Source organism: Talpa occidentalis, unplaced genomic scaffold (genome assembly GCF_014898055.3).
Source record: "Talpa occidentalis isolate TD23 unplaced genomic scaffold, MPIMG_talOcc4v2.1 talOcc4.11, whole genome shotgun sequence".
In the NCBI taxonomy this organism is placed as follows: Eukaryota; Metazoa; Chordata; class Mammalia; order Eulipotyphla; family Talpidae; genus Talpa; species Talpa occidentalis.
Window position 1 is genome coordinate 86,534,387 of NW_023601104.1, and position 16,025 is coordinate 86,550,411.

At 37.3% G+C, this 16,025-nt stretch overlaps 1 protein-coding gene across 1 annotated transcript in view; it reads left to right on the forward strand.

The window, feature by feature from the left end:
- SEL1L (SEL1L adaptor subunit of ERAD E3 ubiquitin ligase) overlaps positions 1–16,025 on the forward strand; it is a 44,985-nt gene that overhangs the window by 12,808 nt on the left and 16,152 nt on the right. Inside the window, exons 4-10 of the mRNA XM_037503752.2 lie at positions 7,970–8,137; positions 9,475–9,580; positions 10,390–10,552; positions 12,611–12,664; positions 12,753–12,812; positions 14,787–14,868; positions 15,526–15,680. Coding sequence (XP_037359649.1) covers positions 7,970–8,137; positions 9,475–9,580; positions 10,390–10,552; positions 12,611–12,664; positions 12,753–12,812; positions 14,787–14,868; positions 15,526–15,680 — 788 coding nt within the window. The remainder of the gene's footprint in view (positions 1–7,969; positions 8,138–9,474; positions 9,581–10,389; positions 10,553–12,610; positions 12,665–12,752; positions 12,813–14,786; positions 14,869–15,525; positions 15,681–16,025) is intronic.

A 16,025-nucleotide genomic window follows, 5' to 3' on the forward strand; every position in this document is an offset into this window, starting at 1 on the left:
GTGCTGAGGCAGTGCAGTGATAGTAAGGGCACACCTGGCAACCTAGAAACAGTTTTCAGTCATTGAGGTGCCCCAAGCAAGACACCCGCTGGTCAGATGGTGTGATGTGGCTTCTCATCATGAGAGTCTGGTTATAGTCTTTGGTTTCAGAGGGATTTGCAGTCAATTCCAGTGGTTTTGTTGTCTGTTACCTCGCAAGTGTGGACAACATCTGGAAGTTTCTAACATAGAAAGTGCAGGGACTTGACTACTTCTGCTTCCTCAGTTAGTCCTATCAGGTATGATTATGGGCTCAGCCGTCTGAATTCAAAGCACTCTCGACAACTTGCCAAAGTTTGTCAAGAGTTCTTCAGGAAGAGAGAGAAGCTTCTAGAAATAGCGTTGACAAAGTAAAGATCATTAATGCCCTCTCTCCTTCATTGCACTTCCAATCCTCTATCTAGACCTTTTGTCTGGGAGGGTTGTGTGCAAGAGGGGTAAAACGTCTTCACAAAATAACATTTTTACACAACCAAACCAGAAAGGTATCATGTTCAGGAATTAGGAGAAAATCCTGAATTTTCAAAAATTGTAATTGGTTTGCATTACCTCACACCCATTTCACCCTGATTTGTATACAGTGAGCAACTTAGAAAAGTTACCCCCTTTCTGAAGATGGCTGCACTGAATAGTTACATTGTCCTGAGGTGTGTGCAGCAGAGGAAAGGTGAAGGACGCAGTCAGGTGACCCGCTGTCGTTACTAAACAGGAGAGACAGATACACGGAGTTAGCAGCAGTGAGAGACCTCCAGAAAGGCTGGAGGTGAGCCCACCTGACCATTAGAGTGAGAAGGTCATAGTCCCTTTGATGCCTGCTCTCCCGAGTTGGAGCTTCAAGCAATCATCACAGATTAAGAATGCAGTTGGCTCTATCAGAAATATGTCGCCCTTTAACAGCTTGATTTGTGATGGTCCCATCAAAAAACAAGCCCTTTCCTGTGGACATTTACCCAACACAGTGCAGCAAGGCATCCATTACTTCTTTGTAGTTGAGCGTGTCCCATGTACCGAGCTTGCAGAGTCTGAATTCTGTTTATCTCACCTGTGGCTGCTTTTGGTGGCGTGCAGCTGATGCTGCAAGCCTGTACTAGACAGCCTAGAATCAAGTCCAGGCAGCCTAGAATCAAGTTCTGTGGATTCAGAATTTTTAAAAACCAGAGACTTCCTCAGCAGCAAAGGTGAGATCGGACAGGACCAAAGTCCAGCTATCCTGAGCCCTTTTTGTCTTGTCAGTCAAGTTCACATCACAACCCCCTCGCAAACACACAGCACATATCAGGCTGAAAATCTCCATCTGTGGATCACCTCTCTTACTGTCTCCTTATTTCCAGAGACTCCAATAAGGAAAAATCCATATCTTTCATAGCAAAAAATTATCAGTTACAGAGACTTGTTCAGTTTCCAGTACTAGAATTTAAATTTCAACTCACTAACTGGCTACATAGAGCAAGGAAGCTATGTCCCATTAACATTTCTTTTTTACTGCAGTTCCCCTGATCAGCGTGATTCCTTTGACATGATGGGATAAGAAATCTCACATATTGTATCAGTATTTACCATCTATCCAGATGAAATAGCCACCTAATACAAAGCCACTTTAAAATTTTTTCATTTTTTTCTTTCTCATTGCAAATTCCCTCAGACTCCTAGTGGTCAGTTCAGTGGCACTGTTAACATCACACCTGCCGGGTAAGGTGCAGGCTGGAATGCTGGGGAAGAGAGGAGCATGGGCGAGGAAAAAAAATGCTGGAGTCTTTCTTCCCTCCTTTTTTACCTCCAGCTTATCTAAAATTTTGCTCCATTCTTGGAACCTGGTTTAACCTCTCCTTCTACTCTGACTCAGGGAAGAGAGCAGTGAAAACTTTTTAATATTTTGGAGCTACTCATCTTGGAAATTCAGGGCTCTTTCTTCTCTCATGTAGAGAGAAAATAAAAACCAAAGGCTAGCGTGGCCAAAAGCAGCTGGTGAATCCATCAAGCCCACTCTCCTGGTTTTGGAGCTAGGATCTTCAAATTCCGCAAGTAACTTTTGACTTCTCACAATAAAAAGCAGCTCAGTGGCTGCCACATACCATGTGTAATTCCATACCCATCTGGTTACCAAAGGTTCATAATACCCTTTTCCCAAACAATGCTCTCACCATAATTTAGTGCGTCAGGGTTGTTCTGTTGAATTCCATTAGTGAATTCTAATGCCAGCTGATGGCTAAGACCATTCCCAGGTTTGATGGCTTGCTAGGAGGATGACAGTAATCAGCATATATTATATCAGCATATAATTGAACTCACAGCTATGATTTATTACAGCAAAAAGATACAAAGCAAAATTGGCAGGGGCAAAGTCCAAAGGAAACAAGGTACAAGTTTTCACGGGCCCAGGGGAATCAGGCAGGACCACTTAATTCCCCAGCAACAAATTGGTATGACACATGTGCAATATTACCTACAGGGGAGCTCAGTTGAGACCTAGTGTCTGGAATTTTTCTGGGATAGTAGTCATGTAATCACTCTGCTTAGCATGGGTATATCAAAATTATATACTCCTAGAAGGAAAGGAGATGTTCCATATAAACCACATTTTTTGTACAAATAGTTACAGCACAGTGAGTCACTTTTATTGGTTAAGGGAGATACTTTTATTGGTATGCACCCTCCCCAAATCCAAGTTTCCACATGCCAGCCAAAGGCCCACCTTTTAGAAGCAAACAGTCGTGCCTGTTGCATTAACTGTTTCCTGTTTATTATTTGTTGAAAATGAATAATTAAATAGCCACCAGGAAGAAAATGATTTCATAGTAGTATTTCCTATTATAGACTACTCAGTCATTTTATTTATTTACTTATTTTTAGATTTATTTTTTATATAAACAACAGCTGGGGTACAGGCCAGAGGTGTGGGAGGTTGAAAGGATTCACCAGAGACAGAGTGGGGAGCAGAACAGTCAGATTGACCAAAGTACACTGCTGAGGGGAGCAGTGGGTGAGATAGGAGAGGTCTGCTTCTTCATGTGGGTTGCTCCCTGGTTGGCCAGGAATCGAGCCCTCGCTGCAGAGGCTGTGGACAGCTTCACAGCATTGCTCTCAATATGCTGCGCCACCGGGGAGGCCCTACTCAGTCGTTTTAAAAGGAGCATGTTTTGCTGCAAATAACAGAAAATCCATCAAACAGTGCCAGAAGTAAATGTTCACATAACCTGATCTCCATGATTAGGCAATTCAGGGTTTGAACCATCAAGGGTGCTGACTTCTCTTCTGTTCAGCCTCTTTAGTAAATTGACTTTATCCTCATGTTTTGTTCCATGTGGTCAAACCTGTTAGTGATTGCAACCCAGGTCCTAGGTCTTCAGGAAACAGTGGTGCCTGCACCAGAAGAGCAGGAGTCTCCCCAGAAGTCACTAGTAGAATTACTAAAACTATCATTTGGTCACCCCTAGCTCTAGAGAAAGGGAAGAGGATAAGAATGAATAGTAAGCCAATTGCCACCTAGAAGAATGTCAATGCTAAGTGAAAATATCACATTGGGCCTCCCCGGTGGCGCAGCGGTTGAGCGCTGGGTTGCGAAGCTGCCCGCAGCCTCTGCGGCGCCAGTTCGATCCCCGGTTGCTCCCCAGCCACCAGAGGAGGGTCCCACATGGCCCGCAGACCTCTCCTGCCGCCCGCTGCTCCCCTCAGCAGTGTACTTCGGTCCTTCTGCCTGCTCTGCTCCCCGCTCTGGCTCTGGTGAATTCTCTCACCCTCCCGCGCTTCTGACTGTACCCAGTGCATGTATAAACAAAACAAACAAACAAACAAATAAATAAATAAAACATGCCTCTATTAAAAAAAAAAAAAGAAAATATCACATTGTAAATCATTCACTTAGTACAATCTGTATTTGTTAGAATTCTCTAGAGAAACAGAACCAAAGGCTGTGTGGCAGGAGAATTCCTCTTGCTCTTGGGAGGAGAGGGGGTGTCAATCTTTGTTCTACTAAGATCTTCAGATGATTAGATGAGGCCCACCTATATTATGGAGAGTAATCTCCTTTACTCAAAATCCGTTCATTTAAATATTAGTCTCATTAGTCTCTGGTTTTCTTGAGGTGATAACTTTTCAGGCAGTTAACTTTTTTGGTCTTGTTTTGGTTTTCTTATTAAAAATGATGGGGAAGTGTGAGTGTTTGTCTTCCCAGGGTATCTCATTCAGCCTAAAGCAATTTCTAGTCCCTTTTACATTTTTCTGTCTTCCATTCTTTTCATCACTGTTCAAACATGTTATAATATCTTACATTTTAAGAACTAAAGCCTCCCCGCCTCAAATCAGTCTCCAGCAACCAACCATGTCTCTCTTCCTTTATTCTTGGGAAGAGTTGGCTGTATTCATTCACTTTTCACTTCTTATCAATTCTCTAATCCAGCTCCATAGAGGCCCCACCTCCTCTAACTCTAAATACTCTGCTCCATTCACATTCTAATTGCTGGATACCTGCTCAGTTCTTGGTCCTCATCTTTCTAACCCCTCACCAGTACTGTTTCCATTTTACATAAATGTTTTCTTCACTTGGCTGCTGGTTCCTTAGAATCTGCCTGATACTGAAACAGAAGCTTGCACCAGAACTCAACCTTTGCTCCTGTGCTCTGTCTACATTACTGTCTCGTGACCTTTGATTCCAGCCATGTTGATGCCTGGACTTTCCCTATTATGAATTCACCAGAGTTGATAAAGCCAGTTTCCTATTAATAGACCTTTGATTTTTTTGGTTCCAAGTTTTTAATATTATAATCTGTGTAGATACTCTCTCGTATATATCATTTCTGTAAGTATCCTACAAGTGAAAAAAATGGGATCTAATGATAGGATCTTTCGAATTCTAGTAGATATTACTTAAATGACCTCCTTTAAGACGTTTTACTAATATATCTTCTTCCCATCGATCCCTATTTACTAGTACTCTGGCCAGCACTGAATGATTTCAGACTTGGGCTTGTTCCTGTTGTTTTGTTTATCTTTTCTAGTTTTCTTGAATGATTTAAATGAACTTTGCAAGAGCAATTTTCTACTAGATTAAATATAAAGCAGGCGATTCATTATTTTACACTCTTATATACCATAAGTTAAATATCTTACTCTCAAGGTGTAAATAGATTATAATCCTGTGTTGTTATTGTGTAGTCAAAATAGTATTCCTTATCCAGGAAATGGGAGTTTTTACATATAGTTGCACAGTTGATTTATTTCCCCTTTCATTTAAATGTCAGGTTTGATTCCTGGTTATCATTAACTTATATTGCATAATCAAATCAGCTTTATTATGCCAGAGCCATGATTACCATTGCTTTAAAACTGGTGATTGGTTTTGTGACTGACTTTTTTCAAATGATATCTTTGAAATTCTTGTAGAATTTCTCCATGGGAAAAAGATTAACTGAAGTTAACACTATTGTGAGGAATTTTTACTTGAGATAATTGCCTTTAAACTAGAAAGTCCCAGTCAGTAACTTTTGGAAGACTTTAAAACAAGTTTAAAAGGCAGTAGCAGTTTCCATATTGTGATTTTGCTTGGGAAAAATAATTGATAGAGGTTTTTCTAGTTACTTAATAATAACTGGAAAACTGATCAAAATTCAGTTTTCACTAGCTTAATGAAAACGGGTTCTTTCTGCTTAAGTTAGTGCTCAATCAGGTTTTTGTTTTCAAAAACCTTGTGATTCATTCTAATTTTTCTTCTGCATGGTTCCAGCTCATGAAAGAGAATTCATTCATAAATTTGAACCACTTACAAAGTTTGTTTCAGCAAATTAAAATTCTTAATGATAAGCTTTGTTTTATAAATAAAAATCTCTATGATAGGAAATACTGATTCTTTTAAACCATTGTATATTATTTAATTTGAAATTCAAGTTTACACACGGCAGATAATGTATTATTAATTTACAGATAATTTATCTCTAAAGCCAGTTTGTATGTAGTAGCAATGATAGGAGTGCCTCTTTCAAATCCTTGTCAAAATGACCCCTCTGAGGTTGTTGCTAAAAGTTGCTTTGCTGGTACAGTGCATTAAAGGTCATTTTTTAAAAACATGGACAGATATTTGCCTCTGTTCAGTATTGACCAAGGTAATGAATGATGTTTACCTAGTAGTAAACCTACTGAAAATATTTTTAGGAAAATGTTCTTAGGAAATAGGATATCTTAGGGTGTATTCTTTTTTGCACTGGAAAGGAGCATATACTTATTAGCCTTTCAGAGCAGGCGTGCCATTAATAGTAATAGCATTTCCCATCTCTTGAATTCTTTATTTCCTTACATAGCAATTATATGTGTTATTTCGGTTCAATTTGTGAATAATTCTAAGCAACAGGAACTGGTGGATTTGAATCAGATGTTCTGATTCCAGAACCTGTTAAGCTCTAAAGCAACCAGTGCACATGAACATGTATTCACACTGAAACCATGAATGGTTCTAGGTTCAGCCCTGGGCCTGTGGGCCTCTAATGTACTTCTTACTCATTCTTGCTTGTACTTCTTGGCTTCAAGTATATCAGTAAACTGGAGAAATTTCTCTTTGGCTATAACTAAAGAGATGTTTTGTTTTTAATAGCTACTTTGTAGCAGGATCAAAGCTTAATTTGTCTCTCTCCTGATCTGTTTCATCCCTACCCAGAAATCTACTCCTCTTTCTTAGTAAGGGCAGCCATCTACTCATTTACAGAAGCCTAATACCTTGGAAACTTTCTTGACTCTTCTCTCATCTGCACATCTAGTCAGTCAGTAAGTAGTATCATACCTACTTTCTTAGCAGCACTTGAGTACATCTACTTCTTGCACACCATTGTTCCCTCCAGGCCATCGCTACCTCTTAAATAGACTACCATCACAACTTTTAAACTAGTCACCTGACATCCTGACTGCTTCCTTCCATTCCATTGTCCATTCTCACTAAAATGTAAGTTTAGCTTCGGCTTAAAACTCTTAAGTGAGTTTCCATTATTCTCAGGATAAAGTCCAAACTCTAATGACATGTGGCAAGACCTCCCTAGTCTGGATTCTTTGTGCTTCTTTATCCTCTTTTCCACTTTATCATTAGTGCTGCATGTTCTGCTTTGCTGAACTCCTTTTTAATTTTCTTTATTGTGCCATATTCTTTTATTTGATTCTTTACACAAATACTTCTCCCCACCCCACCCTGCAACCTTTCATCCACTCCTCTTTCTGCATATGCTCAAGGTTTAGTTTGAATCTCAGTTTCTTACAGGGGATACTTTCCATAGCATGGATCATACTTTTGTTTAACTCTTAACACATAAGGCAGTGATTTCTGTATATCAAAGACCACCATTCCATCTCACTTCCAGTATCTGGCATAATTTTAGCCCTGAAGAGATACTTGAAACGAAGAAAAATTAAAGATAAGTTCTCTACCCTTAACAAGCTCAAAGTCTAGTGGGAGCTAGAGGATGGTGAAGAAAAGACCTTAGTATGTTTGATAAGTAAGCTGTTGTGCTGTAGGATCGCAGAGGAGCAAGTGAGTGATTAACTTTTCCTGGGGGAAAAGTGCTATATAACTTTTCCCTGTATTTTATTAAGGAAATTGACTTTCATCAATTAAATAGGAAAAAGTAGTGCTGAGCAATGAAACTGATTCAGATGCATTTGCCTCATTTTTTACTCACTAGCCAGGCAGGAGTTTTACAGTAGACTTAACATTATAAAGTTATTATATCTCAAGACTCTTAGAAATTCTTACCTAGTTACAGATGGTGGCCAGTCTTGCCATGTTGATTCATCCTCAAATCAGCCTTCAAAAAATCATTCCTAGCCCTTTTATATTCCCCATTGAAAATTATTTAATCTTCATCTTCACAGTTTAATAGTTGATATTGATAGTGTTATATCCATAAATACTAACTACAGCTGCTCGTGTTTAGATTTTTTTTTTTAATCTTTCAAGCTTTGACCGCCATTGAAGGCACAGCACATGGGGAGCCTTGCCACTTCCCTTTTCTCTTCCTGGATAAGGAATATGATGAATGTACATCCGATGGGCGAGAAGATGGCAGACTGTGGTGTGCTACAACCTATGACTACAAGGCAGATGAAAAGTGGGGCTTTTGCGAAAGTAAGTATAGGTCAGTGGGGGCCTGTCGTCATTGCTTTCTGTCTGGGGCATAATTTTTAAAACCTTTTTCTGGCCATTCTTTTCCCACCGAGGTCAGAAATGGTGAATGTTGAAAACTGGTTATGGTTTTAATGAATGCACTTATTAAGAGCAGGAAGCATGGCATTTACTTACTTAATTTCAGGCTGTGACTCAGGCAGCTTACACATTCATGCCTCATTTAGAGATGGTTTTCCATTGGTATGCACAGATTGTTCTGTAAACCCTCAGGCAGGCTGCTAAATTAATTAAAACATTGGCAATCAAAGAAACAGAACAGTATAGTGAAAATTAATAGTGGCTAGAAGAAAAATGGTACTTTATTAAAACACTGAGTGAAATATGCTATGGTAATGTAACATTTGGCCAATATAATATACTTAGCAGCTCCAAATGTTAATGTTAGTATAATGGGGCAGACCTCAAGAGGCAATTTATGTTTTCAGGAAAAACTTTCTAGCTATAAAAGAACAACAGAAAATCTTGACTATACCTCCTCCTTGAGCATACCAAATACTTTTTTTAGAATGTCTTTGATAGAATATTAGGGTATTCCTAGGAAATAACAACAAATATAGTCCATTTTGAATGTACTCCACTTTAGTAATCAGACTTTGTTTTTATATTACAAAAAGACTCACTTCTGTGAGTCCTAACAAAACATTCAAAAACCTTTTGAGTTCTAGATTTCTGATAAAATGCTATATTATAGTACCAAAATACTGCTTGAGAAACCTATAGTAATTGTATGATCTCTAATATAATGTCAATGCATAGAGGGAAAAAAGTAGAGAATTTGAATATTAAATCTCTATTTAATAATTTTTTTTTTTTTTACTAATTTGTGTATAGTTAATCAAATATTGCCTCCTTACAGAAATCTATAGCATTTCAAATGCAGCTCTCGTGTTCTTTGGCTACAACACTGTTTTTTCTGACTGTTACTTTATAATGTCCTTCTGATTTTAATTGACCTTAGCATATAGTCAAAAGCTCCCTCAGAAATTTTGCTAGAATTATATAAAAAGTTTTAGAATTACTAGCTCAAAAGTACCCTTGATATTGCTTCTTCTAAAAGAAAATTATTTTAATGTCTTTTTTTTTTTTTTTAAGTGTTAGCTTTTGTCAGATAAAAACTACAATTAAATCATGGGTCTTTAGGATCAGATTTGGAAATAGTGAAAGATCATTAATTATGTTTAGATGACTAACGAAAAGAAAGTATACATACTGATGTTTGATAAATAATTGGTGTGGAATTAAAACACACTTAAATGTATCTGATATTTTGGTTTTAGCTGAAGAAGAGGCTGCAAAAAGACGGCAAATGCAGGAAGCAGAAATGATGTTCCAGACTGGCATGAAAATCCTCAATGGAAGCAATAAGAAAAGCCAAAAAAGAGAGTAGGTGGCACTGCCAGGACCATTCTTCCCCCAAGAGAGGTCATTTCTGAGATAAATAGCGAAAGACTTTTTCCAAATGTGCTGTGAAATCTAGGATTTCTTAAGTTACAAGAAAACTTAATATGAAGTGATGTAGACATTTTGTGGGCTTTGATCAGATTTGAGCCTATAGGGATAAAAAAGCTACAAGTACTGATCACAAGAATGGACAATGAACAAAATGGAAATAATTGACGAAATTATGATAGTTTCTAAGAACTTAGAATACATGTTTCATTCAGAATTCAAAATGACATTTAAAAAAAGAATTTTTACTTGTCATGCTTTTGCTCTGTAATTTTCTTGTAAAGATTAAAATTGCAGAATCTGCACTTGGAAAGAATGTAAAACAAATTACTGTCTTCTAACATTTTATGCCCTTTAATCTTAGCTGATTTTTATTAATATGTGCAAAGGTTTAAAAAGAAATCTTTAATAATTATTCGAATTACTTGCTAGACATTATGTTACTAAATTCTCTCATTGCAAATCTAGTTAACTCTTTTAATAGACATTTTAGAGTTAGTATTAGCGCAATTAGACAATTCTAAGATATTCAGACAACAAAGAGAACTGGTATCTTATGTAAAACCAAAGTAGCTAGAATGTTTCCTATGAATAAAAGTAACATTACTTAATAGAAATAATATATCAGGGATTCTATAGAATAAGAAAATTATTTATGCCGCATTTTTAGTAATCTTGAAAAAAATACTTAATGGCATTTCCAAAATATTGCTCATTTGTTTTTTAATTATTTATATTTGAAGAGCATATCGGTATCTTCAGAAGGCAGCAGGCATGAACCATACTAAGGCCCTCGAGAGAGTGTCCTATGCTCTTTTGTTTGGTGACTACCTGACACAGAATATCCAGGCAGCTAAAGAGATGTTTGAGAAACTGACAGAGGAAGGCTCTCCCAAGGGACAAACTGTAAGTGTACTCTCAATGGAGAGTCTCATACGTACCACTTGTTTATTTCTACAGCCATCCATTCTCCATGCCCTGACTTCTTTTGACAGTAAGATTCGAAGGCAAAATAATCATTAAATGCTAATTTTGTGGTGGATCATTTTACCAATCTTCTTGGACATCTTTTTCCTTAGTCTGAGAATTTTTATCTTCTCATATTACTTTGCATTATTAAGTGATATTACCTAAGATATTTTTGCAGCTGCACCTTGCCACAATTATATTTATTGTTTTCCAGATTAGATCTGTAGAGAATGAAATATGAAAATAATTATTCACCATTGCATTTTTTCCCCCAAAATTTCAGTGCTCCAGCTCTTGTTAATCTTAGCCCAATATGTCCATTATAGGAAGCTAGACACAAACTAAAAAAAAAAAGAGAAAGTAAAAAACAAAAAAAAAAACAAGAAAGTAAACATCGTATGTGTGCCTGCATACCCTTTCTCTCTGTGTATATACGCATACGGATTTTTTATTAAAATGAAATATCACTGCTTGCTCTTTCTAGTCACAATCCACAATCCACAGCTTGCTCTTTCTAGTCAACAACCTTCACCTTTCCATTACAGTAAATATTTATGTCATATAATACTCACACCATATTCATAAAGTATTGAACCAGAACATTTTCGTTATACTTGCTTATGCTTGTTATACATGTTTTGTCTAAACCTGTAGCCAGTCTAGAATTAGACCTTATATAGTTGTATTTCCAGCCTAGCCTCTATCCCTTCCCCCTTTTTTTTTTCTGTGTTAAAAATAGGGCCAGTTTTTCTGCAGATTGTTCTACCTCAGCTTGCTCTTTGCTTCTTCAAAATGTCTTTTAGTTTGTTCCCTCATTGTAAAATGTATATCATCAGAATTCAGGTAAGATATTTTTGACTCATCTGCATTCCATAATGCATGGCACCACTCGATATATTTCTGCTTGATTCCCCAGTAGTCATGCTTAACAGCTAAGTTTGGGGTGCCACCATGTTTATTTAAAATGCCTCCAGTAATTCAGCTTATTGAAGGTGTGGGCCTTGCCTAAATAGTAAATAAATTTCTAACCACTGAGGAAGTCTGTTTTCATATTAATTATTTTTATTTATTTTTTTTTTTAAAGATTTATTTATTTATGCTTACAAGAGTTGGGGTACAGGCCAGAGATGCGGGGGTGAGAGGATTCATCAGAGACAGAGTGGGGAACAGAACAGGCAGTCTGACCAAAGCACACTACTGAGGGGAGCAGTGGGCAAGATAGGAGAGGTCTGCTGCGCCATGTGGGTTGTTCCCTGGCCAGCCAGAGATGGAGTTTGTGCTGCAGAGGCTGGGGACCACCTCACAGTGCAGTGGCCAACCCCATGCGCCATCAGGGAGGCCCAGTTTTCATATTATTTAAACAATTGCAACAGTTGTGACCTTTGTTTTCTATAGGACTGAATACTTAACTAGCCTACATCTCATAGGTGATCTAAGCTTTAGTTAATAGGAAAGGTTATATCTTAATTGCCCCCACTTTGTTTTCAAAGTTTGTTTTCCTTTTCATAAATGAATTTATATAAAACTAACGTGAGTCACCTTTCTCCCTTGATCCTTTCAACTTGACCCCTTGCTGCCTCTTTTTATTCCAGGAGTAATCTTTTATCCATTTTCATTGTGCATTCCCTTTTGTATAGATAGATAGTACGTTGGTGTTATATAGATAATAATTTAGACGTCATTTTGCTCTCATGTAGCCACTCATCAAGGTAAATCATGTTTTAGTGTGCTCAGCTTTGTTTCTCTAGTTAATACTTGAATAAATTGTCTTTAATGTTCAAGCTAAACTTTATGACATGTTTAAAGTTGTATGTCATTGTGTAATTTGTAAAACAATGCATTTCTGAGGCTCTCTGCACATTTATGCATATTTTGAACAATTCAGATCTTTTAGAATTTAAAGATACCTGCATCTTTTCATAACTCATTAAACTGTCTAGCTTGGATAAACTTCCATCAAAGAAACAACTCTTAACTTTTATCATTTTATTTCAGGCTCTTGGCTTTCTCTATGCCTCTGGACTTGGAGTTAATTCAAGTCAGGCAAAGGTAATACTTCACTACAACTTACAGACTACAATTTGAATTGGGTAAATATGTGTCTATGTTTATTTGAGCATCTTTTGTTCTTTCACAGGCCCTTGTATATTATACTTTTGGAGCCCTTGGAGGCAACCTAATAGCCCACATGGTTTTGGTAAGTAAGACTTAAGTGGAAGACTAACAGCATTGAGTAGCAGAAGCATTTTTGTTACATAAGTAGCCACAACTTTTTTAGCCTTCATGTGTGAAATTTACTTAGATTTGTTATGACCAAATATTCTGATAGATGTCCTTCAAAGCCATGTTAATGGATACAATAATTGAATCTATATATGAGTGAAAATTATTAGAGTCCACAACTTTCCTGCACAATAATTAGTTTGATTGATGCCCTTAAAATAAAGATCCAGTAAATGGCTCTTTGTAACTTCTGTAAGTTGGAATCGTTTCTCAGAATCACTTTTTAGATTGGATTATCAAAGATTTTATGATTAAATTGATGAAGGGCTAACTATACACAAACCTTCTCTGAAGCTCATTCCACAGTATCTCTTATCTGATAGCATTGATCACTTTAAAGGGTTAGTGGCAGATATAGAACCTTTCCATTAAATTCTTGTCTGGTAAGATGTTTAACCTGCTTTCTCCTTTATAAACTGACTTTAGGTAAGTCACATGACCTCTGAACCACTTTACTATGTTTTAGTGAATATAAAAGATAAATGAGTGGAAATCAGAATAAAAACAAAGAAACCAGTCCTAAATCTGGAAAGGATGGGATATGAGACTTAACAAAGGAAAATGTAATGGGTCTTAGGTTATTTTACCAACATGTATTCAAAAGATTTTTATTGAGTACTTGTCCCTAGAAAAACAAGATGAGTAAGTTCATTACTGACACTGATTAATGACACTCAGTACGGAGACCACTAAAACCCAGTATAAGAATTCAAGGGGCCACCTAGAAGGACTTCAGCATCCTGTGATTGGAAGGAGGGGAATTTAAGCATATAGTTCTGAGGAAAAAAGGAAATAAAAGGAGCAGAAGGGAGTGCAGACAGCCAGAGCAGTATATGCACAGAGACAGCAGTAAGTGGGAATGTGGTGTTGTCAGGAAACTGTGACTCGAGAGTAAGTGCCAGTAGTTATCACAAGGCAGGTGGACACAAATCATGTCCACAGCCAGCACTGGTGCCAAGGTGTTTGGTTAGTTTCCTGTCACAGGGCCGAGCTGCCGAAGGAGTTTAGAGCAAAGGTGTTGGCTGACTTTCTGAAAAACAACTTGCTAATTTCAATGTTCTTTTTTCATTTGTCTGTTTAATCTACATAACATTTATTCCCCAAACAGTGATTGAAAAGTTCCTTTTCAATAAATTTTCAAAAAATATCAAACTTACTTTTTTCTGTGGAAAAAATATGTGAATTTTTTTTAAAATAAATTTTATTTTTATATTCCCCATACAATATGTGAAATTTTTTTTGACAGGAATTTCTCATTATTTACCATTCTTCGTAAATGGTGGCTACACACTAAAAACATTAGCTATTATACTCCATATTATACAGTAATGCCCTGAAGATTGTTAGTTTATAAAGTTACTTAAATCTGTGCTAATCACTGCAGAGAGCTCTGCTATCTGTTTTATTATGCTTTTTATAATTACCTGTCTCCTCATTTCTGAAGTCATAAATTGCTGGTATTACTATATCTAATTCTAGTAGTCGCTTGTCTTCCCTATTTTACTAAATTGTTACTACTTATTTGCCTATGGAAGATTAATCTGTTTTTGTTAAAATTCTTTCCAAAATAAGATTAAAGTCTATTCTATAGATGAGTCTGTTTTTTTCTTATAGGTAAAATATGCACACTTCATATACAAAGTTTGTGGCATCTGTTTTGATTCTTCTAGGAACCTTATTATTTCTTAGTTCTTAGCTAGTGTCTGATTATTGAAGTTGCTGACTAAATTTTTTCTGAACCTAAAATTCAGGACAAATGAGGTGGATGGTGTACTTGAACCAAAAGACAGCAAAATTACATGCTGAATATAGTTAGCTTTGTTTGCTCCAATGAGAATGTCACTAAGCATGTGAAACTGCCGTCTTTACAGCTGAAGTTGTTTTACAGGGTTACCGATACTGGGCCGGCATCGGAGTCCTCCAGAGCTGTGAATCTGCTCTGACTCATTATCGTCTTGTTGCCAATCATGGTATCTATTTTTTGACTTTCACTTTACCCCCCCCAAAAAATATATATATACATATATTTAATATATATATTATATATATAAAATAAAGTTTAAATATATTTGTTTTATTGTACTACTTGAAACATTATGAATGGCTTTTTTCAGTGGCATCATCTTTACACTAGTTGATTAAGAAGTACTTTTAAAAACTTTTTGCTTTGGTTTCCACTTAATTTTTTTTTTTAAAGATTTATTCATTATGCATACAAGAGCTGGGGTACAGGCCAGAGGTGTGGGGTGGTGAGAGGATTCACCAGAGACAGAGTGAGGAACAGAAAAGGCAGATTGACCAAAGTACACTGCTGAGGGGAGCAGTGGGCGAGTCAGGAAAGGTCTGCTGCGCCACTTGGGTTGCTCCCTGGCCAGCAGGGAATCGAACTCGTGCTGCAGTGGCTGTGGACAGCTTCATAGGTTACATCTTAACCCTTGCGCCACCAGGGAGGCCCTCCACTTAAATATTATGAATAAAAACTGAATTTAGTTTAGATCTATAGACTGCCATAGAAACAGTTTCTTTTAACAATGTCTACCAACAAACATTTGGCAGCTGCAATCATACTTCTTTCTGTGGGACAATCTTTTGACTTCCTTCCATGTTATTACTCTGTCCTGTTCCAGTTGCTAGTGATATCTCACTGACAGGAGGCTCAGTAGTACAGAGAATACGGCTGCCTGATGAGGTGGAGAATCCAGGAATGAACAGTGGAATGCTGGAAGAAGACTTGATTCAGTATTACCAGTTCCTAGCTGAGAAAGGTGATGTACAAGCACAGGTACGTGTTTAAACATTTCATGGGCTGTCTTACTGCTAAAGTGCGTGTTGTTTATACTACTGTCTTGGAGGCAAGCACTTACATTTTTAAGTAACATTTTCATTGCTCTGAACAAATACTAGCTACATAGTAGAATCACCTGAGAAACATTAAGAAAAATGCTAACAAAGAGTCTCACACTCTCAAGATAACTGGCATTTGGATTTATCTGGGCTATGGCCCAGTTCCTCAAAATTGGTAACTATTGTGCACCACAGTTGAAAACCACTACTACCTTCTCAGAACAGTCTTAGGATAGCAGAGGACAGCCCTGCTGAAAGGTGGCCAGGCTACTTCCCCAGCCAG